We start from the raw sequence: 18,487 nt of genomic DNA, 5'->3' as shown, positions 1-18,487 counted from the left end.
CATGGGACATTTCACAAAAAAACCGCGTTTGGACTTCTAGTAAAAGCCAGATGCACGCTATATAGGCCTGGCGCGGGCTCCCCACAATAAGATAGCGTACACATAGATTGACGAATCTGTTTATTAAGCATCAGCCAGAGTGCAAATCAAACTTTCTTGTCTGTAAACTTTGGCCTTTCTGGAGAAGGTTGCGCGCAGTAGATTAGAATGAGAAATGCCGTGGCTGCCAGCTTCAAGCGAGGAGTCAACCCATTACAAATATTAAGAACTCGACAAATTAAGAAGGAAAAAAAACCTCACAGAAAATGAGTATGTTAGTCTGCAGCAAAATCTAAGATCTCAAGTGGGGCTGTACTGAAAGGGATGTGGTCTTATGCTCAACGCCTGATTGAAAAATTCATAAAAGGTCCATTTTGTAAATGGAAAAAATGTCACGTTTGCTGGTGCGGGGATACATGAGGGAATCTGTGCAGGGATATACAACAGTGAATAATTCACAACAGCTCATACATTCCTAATCTAATAACCAAGGCGCAACTCGAGTGATCATAGGTATGCTGTTAGAGGACATGCTGTCTTTGTTTTAACCTTTAAAAACACTACTTTATAGATAATTATTTCACATACAAAAGGAAAACAAGAAAAAAAAGTTCATTATATACATCATATCCCGCATTACAACCGAGAAGCCGGAGTTGTAATGGTCATGCATATTTTTGAATTGTATATCAACTGTGTTTGCAAATATTTATCTGCAATACTTAAATGTGTAGAACACACACGTTTTTAGGAAAGCTTTCTAAACCCGTCCACGTGAATGGGGAATTTGTCTTCTCAATTGATCAGGTATCATTTTTTAGCCAGCGCTGTCAGGGGTGGGGTCGGCTGCTGGTATACATTGAGGGGTTCAATGGTCATATATTTAGGGTTAAACCGATTCTTTAAAAATAATCGCGAGGCTCATACAGGTCTGTCCACCGCGTATTGACACGGACTGAGGTTGGACACTTGGTTTTGCACTCCCGGGTAGCCGAAGTTGGTGTGCTGCTTAGCTTTGAGGCGGAGGCTGGCGAGGCTGGAGTTACACGTGTCCCGGTACATGTAAGGACCGGCGGTCGAGGCGTAAGGGCAGGCGGCGGCGGACACGGCCGAGTTGAGCGAGGGGCTGTTGAGGTTGCTGAGATTATTCAGGCCGGCGCCCGGCACGCCGGTCACGGCCGGTGGGACCATGGAGCTCTGCATGGCCATGGAGGAGATGGAGCTGGGAGGCGAGAACATGGGCTGCGAGGACAGAGGACTGACGTTCATGGAGTTGAAGAATTGAAAGCTCTTGGCCGAGAGCGGGCTGGTCGTCAAACTCTTGGTGGCCCAATTGTTGTAGGAATAGCCGGAATACATGTCATCATAAGGTTGCATGAGTCCATTAAACTGTGCACCAAATCCATTCTTGCATAGCTCCGCCTGTTGATTGCGTTCCCTTTTCCTCCACTTCGCCCTGCGATTTTTAAACCATACCTGGACAGAAAAGATAGATGCTTTTATTAATTTTGGCTGGCGCGCCGTGTCATTGGCCAAACATTTATTTTGCTTCGGATTGTGGATTGTGCCCAAAATACAATTGTTATTCCCCATTGTGTTTTTCACAGCGACACAGCCCAACTCTTTCCATCTCGTCCGTCCACACTGGAGAACCTTTCTTGGCAATAATTACGTTTTATCGATAATGAACAGAAAAGCGACTATTTCGAAGCAAAGTTAACTCTGAAAATGAAATCACAATCTATAATTCGTAGAATGGTTCAGTACAGAAGGAGGCTACTCGGCCCGTTGTGACTGTACAGCCTCTTTGAAAGAAAAAGAAAGGCTTGCGTTTCTATAGCGCCTTTCCTGATCATCGGAGGTCGCAAAGCGCTTTACAGCCAATGAAGTACATTTTGAAGTGTAGTCACTGTTGCAATGTGGGAAACGCGGCAGCCAATTTGCACACAGCAAGCTCCCACAAATAACAATGTGATAATGACCAGATAATCTCATTTTGTGATGTTGGTTGATGGATAAATATTGGCCAGGACACCGAGGATAACTCCCCCGTTCTTCTTCGAAATAGTGCCATGGGATCTATTACATCCACCTGAGAGAGCAGACCGACCCCGTTTAACCGAAATAACCATCCAATTAATCCCACGCCCTGCTCTTTCTTCATAGCCCTGCATTTTTTCCCCTTTTCAAGTATTTATCCAATTCCATTTTGTTATTATTGAATCTGCTGCTACCGCCCTTTCAGGCAGTGCATTCCAAATCATAACTCCCTGCGTTAAAAAAAAGTTCTCTTCATCTCCCTTCTGGTTCTAATTTTACCCAGATTTTATTTGAAACTTGGATGTCGACATAGCATTGTGATAGAATGATGCATAATAATTAATTCCTGGTCCCTGTGACTGCCAGCGTGGAATAGATACGAATTTTGCTACAAGGTAAAAAAAAAACTCTGAATAGTTTATGGGTGTTTATAAGGTCCAATTTTGTACTGACCATAATTAATTGAACGAATACAACAACATACTGACAGCTTCAGGCTAAACATAATTTTGTTCTCTCATTTGAAATGTAAGGTTAACAACAGATGCCCACCTTTAAACACCTACAGCATGTCGAAATGAATGCTGCAACACACACCTTTGGAATTAGCCGCTATATGATTCAGCAAAATGAATTTCCTAAAGATCCGACCAGATTCTCTTGCTGTTCACTCTTACTTGGCATTTCCTACATTACTTTAGCACTTTGGAATCCTCTTAATTAGATTGCCAATAACTGTCATGCTTAGGTCTGGATTTATAGCGAGTGATCATAAAACCCAAATGCCTGGCTTGTAATATTATACATCAATCATTTTAATTACTCATACCCCAACAAGTTCTAAATCAAAAACATGACATGGAATGTGTTTAGGGATCATGAAGTGTGTAGATGTTACTATCTTCGGTGTCCAGGGTAATAAAACAATGAATAACTGGGGGACTGCTTTGATCAGAATCCCGCACTTCAGTGAATGCTGGATGGGCGATTTGTCCACAGCAGTGGAAAGCAGTTTGAAATGCAGTATTCTTTGAACTGTTGCGCACTGAGTCAGTTATAAGGCGCTTTTAATGTAGTAAAACGTCCCAAGGTGTATTTTCAGACACTAATTTGACACGGGTCACATAAGGAAATATTGGGGCAGATAAAAGCTTGGTCAAGGAGGCAGGTTTTAAGGAGCGTCTTAAAGGAGGAGAGAGAGGTAGAGAGGTTTAGGGAGGGAGTTCCAGAGCTTGGGGCCCAGGCAGCTGAAGGCACGGCCACCGATGGAGAAGTGATTAAAATCTGGGATCCTCAACAGGCCAGAATTAGAGGAACGCAGAGAACTTGGAGAGCTGTAAAGCTTCAAGTGGCTAATTTGGCATTTGGGCAATACTTAGATTGGACCTATTATTAACTTTCATTCGGAGTTTAAAAGTGGGTCTTACCCTCACTCGTGCCTCGGTTAAGTTTGTCCAGACGGCGATTTCCTCCCTGGTTGACATATCAGGGTATCGGTTTCTCTGGAAAGTTGCCTCCAGTTCCTGAAGTTGTTGGCTTGTGAAATGTGTCCTTTGGCGCCTTTGTTTTTTCTTGATAGAGGGGTCCTTTGAATCTGAATCATCGGTTTGGTTCTGTTGAGATTTTTCATTGTCTGCAAAAGTAAATACCGTGCACTAAATTAACCTTGCGCTCCTTTCCCCAAATCCTCGCCCTGATAAACAGGCAAATTCCAAACACTTCCATAAATCCAGCTGTTTATTTTGTGGGTTGTTGACAAATGTGATCACAGGAAAACATACATGTTTAATAAATAAATCTCGTTATCAGGGTTCTGTGGCGCAAGTACACTTAGCGAGTTCTTAACAAAACTCGTTTGGTTCAAGTTGTTCCTTCCCATTTTGATGGACGTGTTGGGGTTTACAAAACTCTTTATTTTTCTGAAGGTTGTGCAGAGCCGAGAAATTGATTTAGAATGCGTCGGGGCGGGATAAAATCATATGGCAAAACAGGCCAGTCAAGCGACGGACGGAGGGACGCCAGGCTGAGGGGCAGTTTACAAGCAAAATTAATATCTGTTAGTACAAATATTATCTTCGAACTGTCTTTGCTTCACCTGGTTCCCGGTGCACTTATAGCCAGATCAGGAATGCTATGTAATTTTTAAAGGTGTTATTAATTTTACACGGCAATGGTGTGATCTGTAATGCCGAATTAAAGTAGATTAACGTAATGTAAATTCTACTAATTACCTCTCACCCTCGCCCCCAACCTCCCTCCCTCTGCACAACATTTAATCACAGTGACAGAGACAGGTCAATACCATCTAACTGTATAAACAACAATCCAGCGTTCCTGAACCGATTGCATCATTGATTTTTCTCTCCAGGAATCGGTTCTGTTCCTACCTGCACATTGGGTGTTCGGGGCACCGGCTACAATTCTCAGTTGGTCGGCGTATTGTCCTTTCGGGACTCGGAGAGTTTGGACATTGGATGACATTGCAAATCAAAACACCAGGCGAATAAATCTCAAATCTAGCTTTATCTCCTGCCAAAACAGCCGGGCCTTCAAATTGCCTTAAAACGCGCCGTGTGCTCTCTCGCTTCCCAAACCAGTAAGCCTCTCCCAATCCCGGGACCCCACAAAGGGCATTAATTTAGTTGCAAGTAAATCCCTAGCTCAGACACACTGACAAGGGCAGGTATGAGGACCCCCTGGTCGCCGCCTTCCCTTTAACTCTTGTTTGTTAAAGGCTTAGCTCTGGGGGCAGTTATAAATGTGCGGGCGATGAACCTTCGCACCCCCTCCTTATTGCGAGGCCAAGAAACGTCAAGGCGGGTCCGCTGGTGATGCAAGCTGTATACTGACACAGGATGGCTGTCAGAACCTCTGAGCATCCTCAGAGAGCGAGAAAAACACACACACCCACGTCAGACAAAGGGGCAGACAACTTAGAATAAGCAGAGCACCCGGGGAATTTTTGAATCTGGGAGGGATTATCTGCAGATAGAGGAGACGAAACAAAATATGCCCAACCCCGATTACATTTCAAGAAGTATTTGTAAGTAAAGTTTTCACATACAAGCCTTATAACACTGCGGTTTAGATTTTCTGTGCAACCGACACCTGATGTATCTCTTTTTTTGATTGGTTGAATTATCTGAATAAAATTAAATATTATGTCTCTTCATTTTACATACGTGTTGCAATATTATGGGATGTAATAAGTTTGCAATTGCAAGGTTGGATCATATTATATTGCTCATTGCTATTAATTCGTGAAATCGACCTGAAATGAACAACTGGAAACTGCAGCTTTGAGTGAACGGTCAGATAGAATATTAATTTATATGAAACGATATTTTAAATTCATAAATATCTCTCTCCACCAGAGCTGAAGGGCGAGCGACAAAGGTTAACAACGAGGTCAATGTGGTTTATATGTCGATGAGTCAAATGTGTGAAATGTTACAGAATTAATATTTAAACCAAGAAAAGCCCGCCCTGAGGGCCAACCTGTGTTAAGAGTTTCTTGTGGAAGTGAGGGTGAAATGTTTTGAAATTCTGAGCTCTTTTTCTCTGCATCACTCGTTCCTGCGGTTCAAAGTGATTCACACGACATAAATCTAAGCCGGTTTCTTTTTCATTATAAATCAGATGATCAACCACCGCACGTGCACTTACATTCGATCAGTAATAACGTGGGCGAAATTTACATTGTACGCCAAGAGAACATTAAGAAAGCATGCACTTCATTACAATAACGCCTCAGATGCAATCACAAACTCGGGTTCGCCGCCTGCACTATCTGAGTTCGGGGCGTTTTCGGTGGCGTGGTTATCGCCCATAGATTTGAGAAAGTAGAAGCGAAAATTCTGCTGGCAGGGAATGTCAACAATCAGAGATAACTGGCCACGTTTGGCATTTGCTCTCGCTGGCGATCAGTTGAGCGTTTTCTAGTTAAAATTTAAGCCCTGTTAGGCCAGTGGGTTTTATGGCATCAGAATTTCACGCCATATCAGCAAAAAAGCTGCTAAATCTCTCGGTGGATATTAGCTCAACAATAATTTATGATATGAAAATCCTCTTGGCGCCGCGTCAAACATTTACAGGTGAGAATGAGCATGTATACTACTCTTTGCTTTTTAAAAAAAAAATATTGATTTCAGTAACTTTTATCGGGACGCTACTCCTCTTGGGTGGGTACCTATCAGTGTCTGCGCTCTGTGTTACAATACACTCACCTCAAATATCGCTTGGATTATATTCCCCATTCTAATATTAACGGATTGCCCCTTGGCTGAAAATATTAAATCCACATGTTGAATTATCCGAGTATCTTCAGTTAACGTTTTTTTTTAGCAGCGAAAGAGTTAATATTTACTGTGTAAAGTTATAATATTTGATGTGCGTGTGGCTCGGGGGTAGAACTTCTTAAATAGCCCTAAATGCCAGTTTCCCCAGATAGTGACTGTTTACAAAAGCAGTCACAATATCTTCCTGTTCAATATTTGCTACTGTCTCTCAGATTGTAAACTCACTCCTGGGACGGTCCTTGGCATTTGTTCATAAACTGAAGGTTATTTTAACTCGATTTAAAGTATTCACTTCACAATCTCCCTAGGTGGCGGCGTGCTGGCTTTTAAATCGCGCGAAAGGCGTGACACGGAGGGTTAAAACTCACATACAACACCGAGAATTGATTGAGTTTGGAGCTGGATCGATGAAATAATCAACTCCTTCAAATGTTTGGAAAATTCACAGTCTGGGCTGTGTGTGGTTGCTAACAGACTGTGCAGTTTTGTTTCCACACCAGAGAGAGGGCATTAGCCTCTTTCGTGTTTAATTTTTTTTTAAACATGATTTAACAGTTAGACGGTAAAATCATTTATACAACCTATAGCTGTTTTGGATATCATTTATAATCCGCGGGTAATAGACATTATTACAGAGAAGCTGGAGTGTGAAAGGAAGGGTTAAAGGCTTATCGCTGTGTACTGTCGGTGTTATTCATGCAGGTTTATTCCAGGATGAGGCAAAGTCCGAGTACTGAGCAGTATTTAATAAGCTTTCATTACAAATATAAGCATAGAGTTTAAAAACGGGAAGTTCAAATGCCTCGGGGATGTTCATTGCAAAACTGGTGTTATTAGAAAATAACTCCCCGTAGAGGGAATGCTTTACCGAGATGAATTTTCATAATCATAGTATACGCATGCATTTTAATCTCGTTAATCCAACCGCATAGTAAAAGAGAGAAGGGATTAATATTTATTTTATTACGGTCTGAAAGCATCTCGCCGAATTATATTTGAAAGAAGCGCCCCGACATTTGAGTCCAGGCTCCACTCTCTCTCTCGTTCCATGTTGTGTACGGATTTGTCAGAATGATTATCAGAAGAGAGCTCGTTGATATTAAGTAGGGGTTTAAAATTGAGAGCGTGCAGCCTGTTAATGAAAGCCCAGAATGGTGTTTCTCCTGCAGTTACCAGAGTCTTGCCTGGTGCCGGTACATTCTAAACAAATTAAGGTAAACACTTATTTGTTTTCCAGCCGCTAGGCGGTCTAGTTTATTGCAGTTTTTTTCAGATATAGCATTTTGTTTACACAATGTTTTATTTTTAAACAAAGCGAGCACTTCGCTTTACAATTACACGCGCGCTTTCCGCAGCAATATATTCAATGCTATTCATTATCAACTGCATAACGGAAATAAAGTGCCATCGCTAAATAATAAACATTGGGAGAGACAAGTGCATTTAAAGAGGCTATTAAGGATCAAATAGTCCAGAACTCAAGAGGTGGTTTGTAAACGACCCACGTTATTTCGGTTAAGTCGCTGCCTTGTAAACAATTGCTGGTATTAAAGTGTTTATTGACAAGCTTCTGCCCAAAATATGATCCACATCTCGACTCCTACATGAGGGGTATTGAAATACCAAGATATTATATATATTTACTCTGGGATTTTTTTCAACATCTCCTTCCTTGTACCCAACCATAACATCAAATAATGTTACCACAGTGCCCAGGTCATTTGCAAGAACAAAAAAAATTCAACAGAACCCTCCCCCACCCCTCCCGCTCCCCTACCCCCACCAAAAAAAAAACACGCAAAGAGTCGAAAGCATTTTTTTGTACCGTGCTAAGACTGAACTACAAATATCTGAATCAGGTCAACATTTCAATCGCAGTCACGAATATAAACAGTCAGCTTTGAGCCAGACTTCAGTACAAGTCACAAGGACCGATTACTGACTGAGATAAAATGTTGATTTCAAGTGGAAAACGCGACAGTCCCTCTCTGTAGTTTTTTTTTTAACTCCCTGTCTCTTATTTTTTTAACTACAATAATCTTTCTCGCTTTCTTTCTGTCTCCCTTTGCTTTCTCTTTTTTTTCCTGCGCCCAGACCGCCATCCAAATAAAGATGTGACTGATCTGTCAGTGAAAGATCAGCTTTTGGAAAGTAAATATTTTGATGGTTTTTTAAACAGAGAGCCCATTGCGTGCCAGATCGCGGCGCCGTCAATCCCTTTTTAATCAACTCGCTTCAATTCAATTAAAAATCCCACTTCTAAAGCCGGCAACCGCAGGATCTGCCCCTGTCTCCTCACCTCACGTCCCGGCGCTGGGAAAGAAAACGGCCCAAAATGTCGTGCTATCTGGGTTTTAGAACCGGAAGTGCCCTGCTCTGATTAGATCTTTGTTGAAATGTAAGCTTTATCTTACTCACGAATTCAGCTAATCCTCATCAAAACTCGGGAGACCATTGCCAAAGAAAGCGACGCCTAATTCAACCCTGCAAGCAGTCTACAGTAGACACTGATAATATAAAAGAGGACTTTATTTTTTTTAAATAGTGTAGACTTTGACCCTTATTTAGTGGGACGCCAGCTGGCCGTGTTTTGAAATGTGTTACAAATTGGAAGGTTTTCGGGCAAGCGGGTAAGCCTTTATTTTACATCCACATCTCTCCAAAACCCCTGACTTTCCAAAAATGAACATCTCTCTCTATTTCGGGGCAGGGTGTTTGTTCAATTTGTGCTGAGGTTAGCAGCAGCGGAGGAGACCTGATCGATAACTGCCTGATCTCGGTTGTCTTGGATAGGAATGTGGTTTGTATTTTCGTGAGGGGGTGAAATTATTTCAAAATATTTTAGGACTGCCATGCAAATACGGATCTTCTTTTTCGGAAATGTTTACACTTTGACATTGTTCTCCGTTTTAATTAGCGCTGCCCTGCAATTAATTAGAAGTACCACTGTAAAAGATATATTCTTTGGGGGGGGAAACAAAATCTTCGGCATTAACACTCTCTGGAACGAAAATATTATTTCAGTTAAACTATCCGCATGTGAACAGAATAAGGTTGGATATGTACTAGGTGGGCGCGGAATTACCCCAGAGAGCTCGGTAAACAGATTTATAATAATGTGTGCTGCACTATACCGTCACAATTAATTTGGTGGTTCTGGGAATTCTTATGGAGAATTACTGTGACTTATGCCGAGATTTATTCCGCTTTATGTATGATGTCTTTATTCCAGATCCATTGCTGGTGGACAATTGTTTATTTTCTTTGCCAGTTGGAAATACAGCTAGATCAGATTCCTACTTGCAGCCTGAACTATTAAACATTTAATGAATTTTGTTATATGAAACCAAATATGAAACCCGTGGTGTGCGCGCCGCAATTTATATTTCCCAACTTAATCCAACATATTTACAAATGGCTTTGTTAAAGTGTGGAGTTAATTGATATTTTGTATATTCGCCCGTGCAATTTAGATTTTTGTAAATGATTAACATGTCATTAAACGCCTCTATGTATATCACCAGTGTATGTCATATTGTACAGTAGGGATGTTTATCATCCATATTTGTGATTGTGTTATCGCAAGAATATCTACTATTCTATCAACTGACTTAAACATTTCAACAAACATACTTTTAACTTCCTGCAACCTTTAGCAAATCCACAACAACTCACTTCCATGACAGTAATTCCAAACAGTGGGCAAGGCTACCCCTCCCCTTCAGACAGGACATGCCCATCCGAGAGGGTCTGCGCGGGACATTGCCATCACTTTAAATCAAACTACTGTCGCTGAAGGTATACAACAAGGAGTCGCCAATGTAACTACAGCAGTGTTTCTGACCATTCCGCAATAAATGGGATTCACAAACGGCTGGACAGGCTAAAGCCCCTTCAATGCAGTTGCCCCGGCAGTCAGGGCTAAAATCTCCATGTTCTTGTGCCGCAGCTCGGAAATAATTAAACACATGTTATGTCCCTTTTCTCAATCTAGAGTTACAAGACCGACCCAGACAGATGTAGCGGCGCGTCCAGGCGACGTGCGGTGAAACCCGGTCATGTCCCAATGTTAAATGAATATGGTGATAAGACGCCGGGTCATCCTGCCATCTCACCCAGCTGACTGCCTCCTCTTTTTTCTCTTCAATCTGGCTTTATTTCCTTTCTTTTTTTGGAATTGTTGTAATCCGATCGACTGGAGTGGATGCTCACTTGCAGCTTTTTGAAAACCCCGTGTAGATTATCGACACCTTTTTGTTTAACTTTATAAACATGAGCAGGGACAGGGGGGAAAGTTACAGGTACAGCTGACTGTTTATTGAGACAATAATGCGTTTCCCTGAGGCCCTTGTATTAAATTCGGCGGCCACTAGAGGTCTCGAGTCTTAAGAGTGGTTCATTTTGAATCATTGATTCTTGGGCCCATTTCCCTCCCAGTTGTCACCTTCCTTGCTTTTGTTCTTTGTCCCTTATTCGGGAAAACGAGCCAGTTTGCAGCCTCTTCCCAGCCTGCCTTCCCTATTTAGTTGCTCGCTCTCTCAATGCTGCCTCTGATTAGCTTGCAGCCTATCACAAGTGCAGTCAGAAATGCAACCAACTCACCGCTGCTCTCCTGCTGTGTTTTACAGACGGGTTCTCTCTGTGGGGTCCCGGAGTCTGAGAGAGTCATGGGGCTGTGATCAGGAGCGTTCGAGTCGGTCAGAACCCCGCTCGGCAGGTTGTATTCCATCCGATGGGCTTGTGCTGTCAACAAAAAAAAAACAGTTCACATCCAAGTCAATACACACCAGCAAATCCAGTCTGGACAAAGACCTCCCCTTTCTGCAATTCTCTATGCGCTGGCTCCTAGCTTTGGTAGGGACAGTTAGCAGTTTTGATTTCCAGGGCGTGACTATGCTGTTAATGTCTTCACCTGAGAATTAAATCCATTCCAAAAGCTGTAATTCAGGATGCAGTTACCAACATGCGTTCTGAAGCTATCTTCCGGCTCTGATTGGAGGTTACAATCTGAAGCTTGGAAACGGGACGGTCACAACACTACTAATGAGGATATTCCTATTAATAGCTAACTAACTCTCAGCTGGGCTTTGTAAAATTCCTTCTCGTCGCTTCAATCTTTTTTATCGTTAGAATTACGGCCATTCACAGCAGAGACACTGACTGGCAGAAGACAAGTTCAAATGGGACGACCCCCAATTCATGCAAATCGAGAAGGCGACTGTTCAGTCATTTCCCTTCTCCTCAATATCATAAAAACATAAGAATTAGGAGCAGGAGTCGGCCATTCGGCCCCTCAAGCTTGCTCCGCCATTCAATGAGATCATGGCTGATCATTCACCCCCACTCCGCTTTCCTGCACTGTCCTCATATCCCTTGATTCCCTTAGTGCCCAAAAATCTATCGCTATCAACTAACTTTAATATTTTTTAAAAACATGGTAAAATGTACATTATGGCATTTTATAGGAATATGGTATTCTTCATTCCATGATGCCAGTATTCTAATCTATCCATCCTGGTGACCCGTATCTTGAGTTATCTAATTTACTGGCGGAGCAGGCTCCAGAGGCCAAATGGCCTACTCCTGCACCTAATTCTTAAGTTCATATGTTCTTCTGTATTGCCTTTGATCTCAACTATTAGGCGACAGCGCAAATGTTCTGAAATAGGGCCGGTTAGGATGTGTGCGTCACTGGACCATGCAGCGCACCATACTCTTGGCAATTAAACCATTGCACTCAAATCTGAGCAAATTCCCAGCATTTGCTTATTGTAATGGTGGCATTTATTCCAAGCACAGTAATCTATTTGTGAGCTTGTAATTAAATGCTGCGTTAAACCTGAGACATAGTGGCTGTATAATTACTGTAACAGTCCATTATACCTTTCGACTTTACTGACCGTGAAAAATGCACAGCCTTGGTTTTTTTTGTTATGGTGAAACTTATTTCCAAGAACACGTGCCTATAGTTTGCCGATACAACAACAGTCACTGTCTTCCATAAATTAATTTATTGTCTGTAAAACGCTTTCTGTTCGATATACGTATAATCATTTTTCGACCAAAGATTCAGACAGCAACATCTATCAGGAGACTATCTCCAGCCAGTCCAAGGTTTGAGATGACGCATAAATGTCAGCCTTTGTCACTCACAATACAATTCTGTTCATTAAACTTTTAGTTTACTTTGGTGCATTACAGTTGGTTCAAAACACCTGACGATACAATGACAATTTAACCAGATGGTAATTTTGTGCTGTTCCCTGCAAATTTATCCCAGAGACAAGAGCTTTACATTATTTTCGAAATTACGATCGAAATTATGCTTTATCTAAGTTCTGGCCCATTGAACAATATAAAAAGACTTGCATTTCTACAGCGCCTGTCACAACCTCAGAACGTCCCAAACGCGCTTTACAGTCAATGAGGTGCTTTTGAAGTGTAGTCAGTGTTGGAAGATAGGGGCATATACATGTTATCACATAGGGGATACGGTAGCATTACTGGACTAATAATCCAGAAACCTGCACTAATAGTCTGCAGACGTGCATTCAAATCCCACCAAGGCAACTGGGCAATTTAAATTCAATTAAACAAATCTGGAATTAAAAAGCTAGTATCAGTAATGGTTACCATGAAACTACCAGATTGTGGTTAAAAAAAAGAACCATCTGGTTCACTAATGTCCTTTAGAAAAAGAAATCTACAGTCCTTACCTCGTCTGGCCTATATGTGACTCCAGACACACAGCAATGTGGTTGACTCTGAAATGGCCGAGCAAGCCACTCAGTTTTACCAAACCACTGGACAAAGTTTGCACTGTGGGAGCACCTGCACCACATGGACTGCAGCAGTTTACCACCACCTTTGGAAGGGCAATTAGCGATTGGCAGTAAATGTCGGCTCCCGAAATGCCCTCATCCCATGAACGAATATATTTTTTTAAATCATGGGATTGCTGCCTACCTATATTTAGTGACGTGGCTATTCTGCTCGGGCTTTTCCTGGGATAAAGTTATTTTGATGTTTTTTCCCTGTTAAAGCTTTAGCTATTTATCACGTGAGTTTGTCTGTGATTTATAAATTAATGCAACGATGCATTCGCACCTCATGTCAAAACTTCCATGTCATTTTCAATAAATCCAATCAAAAGACTGCAAGCCTAGGCCACCATATTTGATAGGGTCTTCTCCTCGGGTAAAACAATGAAGTGGAGGGTTCCGAACATGTGTTGTCCATAACCTAGGCTTAGTATATGTTTAAAATGTCACTTGCAAAATAAAAGCACCCACGTTAAATAGTATATCTTGCAATTCACGGAGTCAGATACCTCCATCTGTGACCAGAGACATAACTATGGTTTTACACAATCTGATAACACCTTCCACCGGGGACAGAGCGAAAAAAAATGATAAACGCGCCGTGAATTAATTTCTTGGATTAAGATTTGATTAAGATGTGTGTCAATTTGCCGTCCCATAACTTATTAAGATGCGGCGACTCCTGTGCTTCCCTATATATACATATAGATATAGATATAGAGGGAGCAGATGGAATTTTGACGGAATGTTTGTAGATGATAATTTCAGCTCTTCTGCACCCATTTGCATCTGATTGCATCTGCCAGGCGGCGTTCCTTTCTCCAGAGCTGCCTGTCTCGGGGTGGGAGGAGGATGGGGGTCATGTGGATCAGAAACAGCTTCATTTAATTCCAAGTCACATTTATTATCCAATCTGTTTGGACGCATTAATATTCAATATTGAGCCGAGACGGGGCTCATTCGTGTTCCGAGCCGTGGCCGAGTTAATTCAATGCACTGCAAAAAAAATATATAAATAAACCTCGCGCCTGTCGCCCCGCCGTGAGCCAGACAATAGTGAGCACTTTTCAGGGTTTAAACGGGAACGCCACCAGGCAGGATTTTTGGGGACTTATGCAGCTACAGGAAGAACACTTTGGATAGTCAAAGTAAATTCATTAACTGATTAATCGGGTAGTCGATGCGTTTCCCATCAATAAAACACAAGGAGATAAAGATGTGTGATGGACATAACGTGTGAACTTCCTGGTGCATGGTGCGCCCTGTTCTTATTTTCTAAGTGGCGTTACATTTTCTTTTGGTGAAGTGTCCCAGAGAGAGTTTACTGAGCCGAGACTGGGATTTGGTGGCATTTTACAGCGAGGGCTAGATGCACACACACACACACACACACACATACACGCGCACCAATAACCAACATGAAGATGATTGTGTTCAGAATGTTATCAGTAAATCTAATGTCTCTTCACTTGGTACTATTGCTATCTGCAGCCACACACCATCAGCACGGCCCCTGTGATCCGAATACAAGGCCTTTCAAAAGGGGAAACTTCACCCATGTCTATTTCAGAATTAAAATCAAGATCAGAGCTTGGCAGAAACCCGCTTTAATTTTTTCTTATTAGTTTAAAAGCTCGCGTCTTGTAATGTACAGTCCCATTTTTGTAGCATTTACAGAACTAATAGCAGAAGAAGTCAGCCAGCCTGTGCCGATTATCTATTTAAATACATCTATTTCCAAAAGTTTATCCCGTGTGGGGAAAGCACAAATAAAGTAGACCGCGGCCTGTTCTGAGGAAGAATTGTTAAGTACTGTTCAATCTTTTGGTTCAATATACTCAAGGACCAGCTACTCTTGTGGCATTTCAGACAACGGTGCTGTTTCATTGACATTTTTAGCATTTATTCGTATTAAAAATAAGAGACAGTTTGTGTGAAATTACTCCTAGAAAGAATGTACACGCTGCCCCTGTAATCCTTTCTAATGGACTCTAGAATTAGTACCAACCACACATTTCGTTTGGTGTGGAAAGCACATACGCGCCGGGTGAACACATAAAGTGGCGAATTTGTTCGAATTTTGGAAATATGTGCCTTATGTTGTTAAGTCGTGTGCCTTTGTGCGGACTTGTACTTCGGGACGCAAGTGTTATTCTTAACAGCTGCTTCTGGGGAAATAAAGTGACACCCGCCCCAGAGTTTGTCACTAACTCTGAGTTCCTTTGGCTCTAACGATATCTAACCATTCGCCTCAACCTGTTTCGAATCTAATACCGTGTGCATGCAGAGCAAGCAAACTGTGCCGAGACACTTACCAGCCATGCTTTTAAAAGCAACGCCACTGTTAACTTAAACACGGGCGATATTTTCTGGTACAACTCACAATTAGCGAGCGCGCACGATCATGCCACTGTTTATTTAAAATCGAGATTGATAGAGGCATCCCTATCCCGCCCAATTATTTTTGAACTCCAAATGCCCGTGTTGTCTCTGCGACTTTCTCCAACTTGAGTGTTGCCCCTTGCAGTAACCGTGCTGGAAGTTTGCGTGTCTTATACAAAGTCTCCTGTGGCTACGGCGCACCTGCTAGCCATCAATATCCCAACTCGGCACACTCATGAAAGATTTCTTTTGTTCACCGCCCAGCCACACACGGGGCAGCAGAATATATATCTGTATTGTTTTGAGGAAGCAGCTATTCTGTCCCGGGCCTACCTAGATTGGATCTGAAAGTGTCAGAATCCAAACCCGATTTCAAATGATCCACCCTTCTCCTGATGTGTTCAGCAGCGCCCAGAGCGCTCGGGAATAAAACCCCAACAAGTCAAATGCTGCATCCTTTAGAGACAAGGCCATTCATTATTTTGAGGAAGACAAAAAAAAATATGTTGCCACTTCTGAAAAAGGCCATAAGACTTTTAAAACTATTTAGACTGCATTTTTATTTCTCATTCTCTTTATATTTGAATTATAGTTTATCAGTAGGCTGTAGTCTTGGCAATGTATTTTCCTTCGGCTCAGATTTAAAAAAAAACAATTTCAGCCAGCTAATATCAGAAGAGTAATCATTTGAACATCATTCCAACCCTTGTCAAATTGTGCATTTGGCGGCTGTAACTGTGTGTGAGATGGAAGAATGTACTGTTGGATTTACAGCTGCCCGCTCAGCGAAAGGGTGACATAATTTCAAGAGAATGTTACTTTTGTACCAACAATTCTGTCCTTTTGCTGTTCACTAAAAACTGCAGCCTGACTTATGGCTTCACGTAAATGGTTGGGGTTTTATAACCACAGATATATTGCAATCTTTAACTCAATCACCTTTTTGACATATATTTATGATGTTTGCTCATACATCGTCTTACATTTATAACTCAAATATAATTGGGACCGATACACTGTTTTATTTCATTCAGATTCTATGTCTGGGAACAGCTGCCAAGTTTCCCATCCCATTTACTTCCAAAAAGTAGCAGAAAGTGACAATTGCAGTTTCAAACCTGTTTCTGGTTACGCCGTCAAATAATTGTCCGGAGTTCGTAAAATCGTTTCCTTCCTGCTGTCACCATATTTTTTTTAAAAAAAGGGGTATTGGACTTGACATACGGAACCGATCGGCCCGGCCATGACAGCAAAAGCGAGGAATTTAGCATTGCTCGAAAAATGAAGCAATCGCGTTTCGAAATATTTTCAAGTTTTACACACTTGCCAAGGAAAATGTAAAATTCGCTTGCAGTTCTATATGGAGAAACCGCTGCAAAGCGGGGTTCATTAATCATTCTCAAAATATCCTCCTGTTAACACGCCTTCGATAGCGAGCCCTGGACATAATGGAATAGGTCATTGAGGCTTGAAAGGGAGTAAATCACAGCCAATCGCGCTGTTGGATCACTGCTAATAGGGTCAGACTTCAAAAAAAGTTGGGAAACAACCCCCCCAAAAACATTCAAACATTCTTAAAAAGATGCATATAGGTCCAATGCGTCGCCTGAAATACATTTAATGCACTGTACAGATGAACTACATGTCATAGATTCAATTTCTGGGGGATTTCCTGTTTAAAGGAACCACGCATTCAATTCTATACATTATATACATGCACGTATATTAGTTGTTGAGGATATACAATACCCGACGTTACATCTCCGACGGCAAAAGGCAGGCGGCAACTCAAAAAAAAACACAGAATCTCAAACATTTATAAATGGGAACAAGTCGATACCGGCAATCACTTACAGCAAATCCCTCTTTAAATGAATAAATCCGGGGATAGGATAAGTTTACCGAAGATTAGTGGTTCCTGTAGCTGTCAGAATTAAAAGTTCCTTGGAAAACACGCGGCCAGGTCCTTGCAGTTGCACGGAGAGTCTCTGTGAAAGCCAAGCTATGCGATCCCATTTGCTGGAAGGATTGATTTTATGCCAATATCATCGGGTGCTACGAAACGACGCGACCACTGTGTGTGAGCTGAGAGGTCCAGCCCACTCCAGTACAGTATAAGTCCCAGCCCCTCGTATTCATTCAGAAGGGGTTAGGGAGACCGGATTGGATCTCTGCACATACACCAATCCATTAAAGGCTGACAATTAACAAATTTACAGCAGGGGAGGCGGGGAGGGGGGAAACAATGGCCATTTTTTCTGGATTTCAGCATCTACCCTTTCCGGATTATGAAGGGTTTGATGGACATCTGTTCACTCATATACCTGCCGGAAATTCACATGTTATTACAGGGGGTGATTTTTGGAAGCTGACTGTTTAAGATCTAAATTTGATATTGTCAATTTCCTAAATTCAGTCCCAGGTGACGCACGAGGTGTCCACCTCAGCTGAAACAGCCCCGCCCCAGGGGAGAACCCGTAGGTCCACGTTAAATATTGTATGCTGCACGTTCCCAGTAAAGGGACGAGGGACTGGGGCAAAGTCTACCGTTTTAAGTAAATGTTATTTTAAAACGCTCTTTGCTTACTTGGTTTAAATTCATTGTAATCAGGTCAGACTTTGACCCTGAAACAAAATCTGTGAAGTCACAACACCCAAACTGGCCTCACCTATTCACACCTGATTTATTCAAATACCTATCCCAACATTATCAAGTCGGAAATTGTCCTGAGAATAGTCCGCGCTGCCACAGAAGGTTTCGTCATAATAAATGCATGGTTACAGACAAACGTCTGACATTACGTGTCACACCCTATTGCACATGGCAGGATTTGTTGTTTTGTCAGCGAGGTGAGCAGTGTTTGCAGTTCTCAGATCGTTCAAGTTTCTTCATTTCACCATTACGCG

General features: G+C 42.0%; 1 protein-coding gene across 3 annotated transcripts; it reads right to left on the bottom strand.

Moving 5' to 3' along the window:
- Positions 1-176: 176 nt before the first annotated feature.
- On the bottom strand, positions 177-17,642 carry pitx3 (paired-like homeodomain 3). 3 transcript variants are annotated; one of them, XM_070873863.1, is made up of 4 exons: positions 17,435-17,642; positions 10,980-11,120; positions 3,507-3,712; positions 177-1,515 (listed from the first exon to the last, which is right to left on the bottom strand). In XM_070873863.1, the coding sequence occupies exons 2-4, from the start codon at positions 11,104-11,106 to the stop codon at positions 961-963; spliced, it is 888 nt and encodes a 295-aa protein (XP_070729964.1). In that variant the 5' UTR covers positions 11,107-11,120; positions 17,435-17,642; the 3' UTR covers positions 177-960. The 3 variants fall into 3 exon arrangements, with proteins under 3 accessions (XP_070729964.1, XP_070729963.1, XP_070729965.1); XM_070873862.1 differs by having other exon boundaries at positions 17,483-17,642; XM_070873864.1 differs by lacking the exon at positions 17,435-17,642 and having other exon boundaries at positions 10,980-11,121.
- Positions 17,643-18,487: the final 845 nt, after the last annotated feature.

Source organism: Pristiophorus japonicus, unplaced genomic scaffold (assembly GCF_044704955.1).
Source record: "Pristiophorus japonicus isolate sPriJap1 unplaced genomic scaffold, sPriJap1.hap1 HAP1_SCAFFOLD_581, whole genome shotgun sequence".
Taxonomy (NCBI): Eukaryota; Metazoa; Chordata; class Chondrichthyes; family Pristiophoridae; genus Pristiophorus; species Pristiophorus japonicus.
Note: the sequence above shows the minus strand (reverse complement) of the source record. Positions and strands in the feature narration are given on the sequence as shown.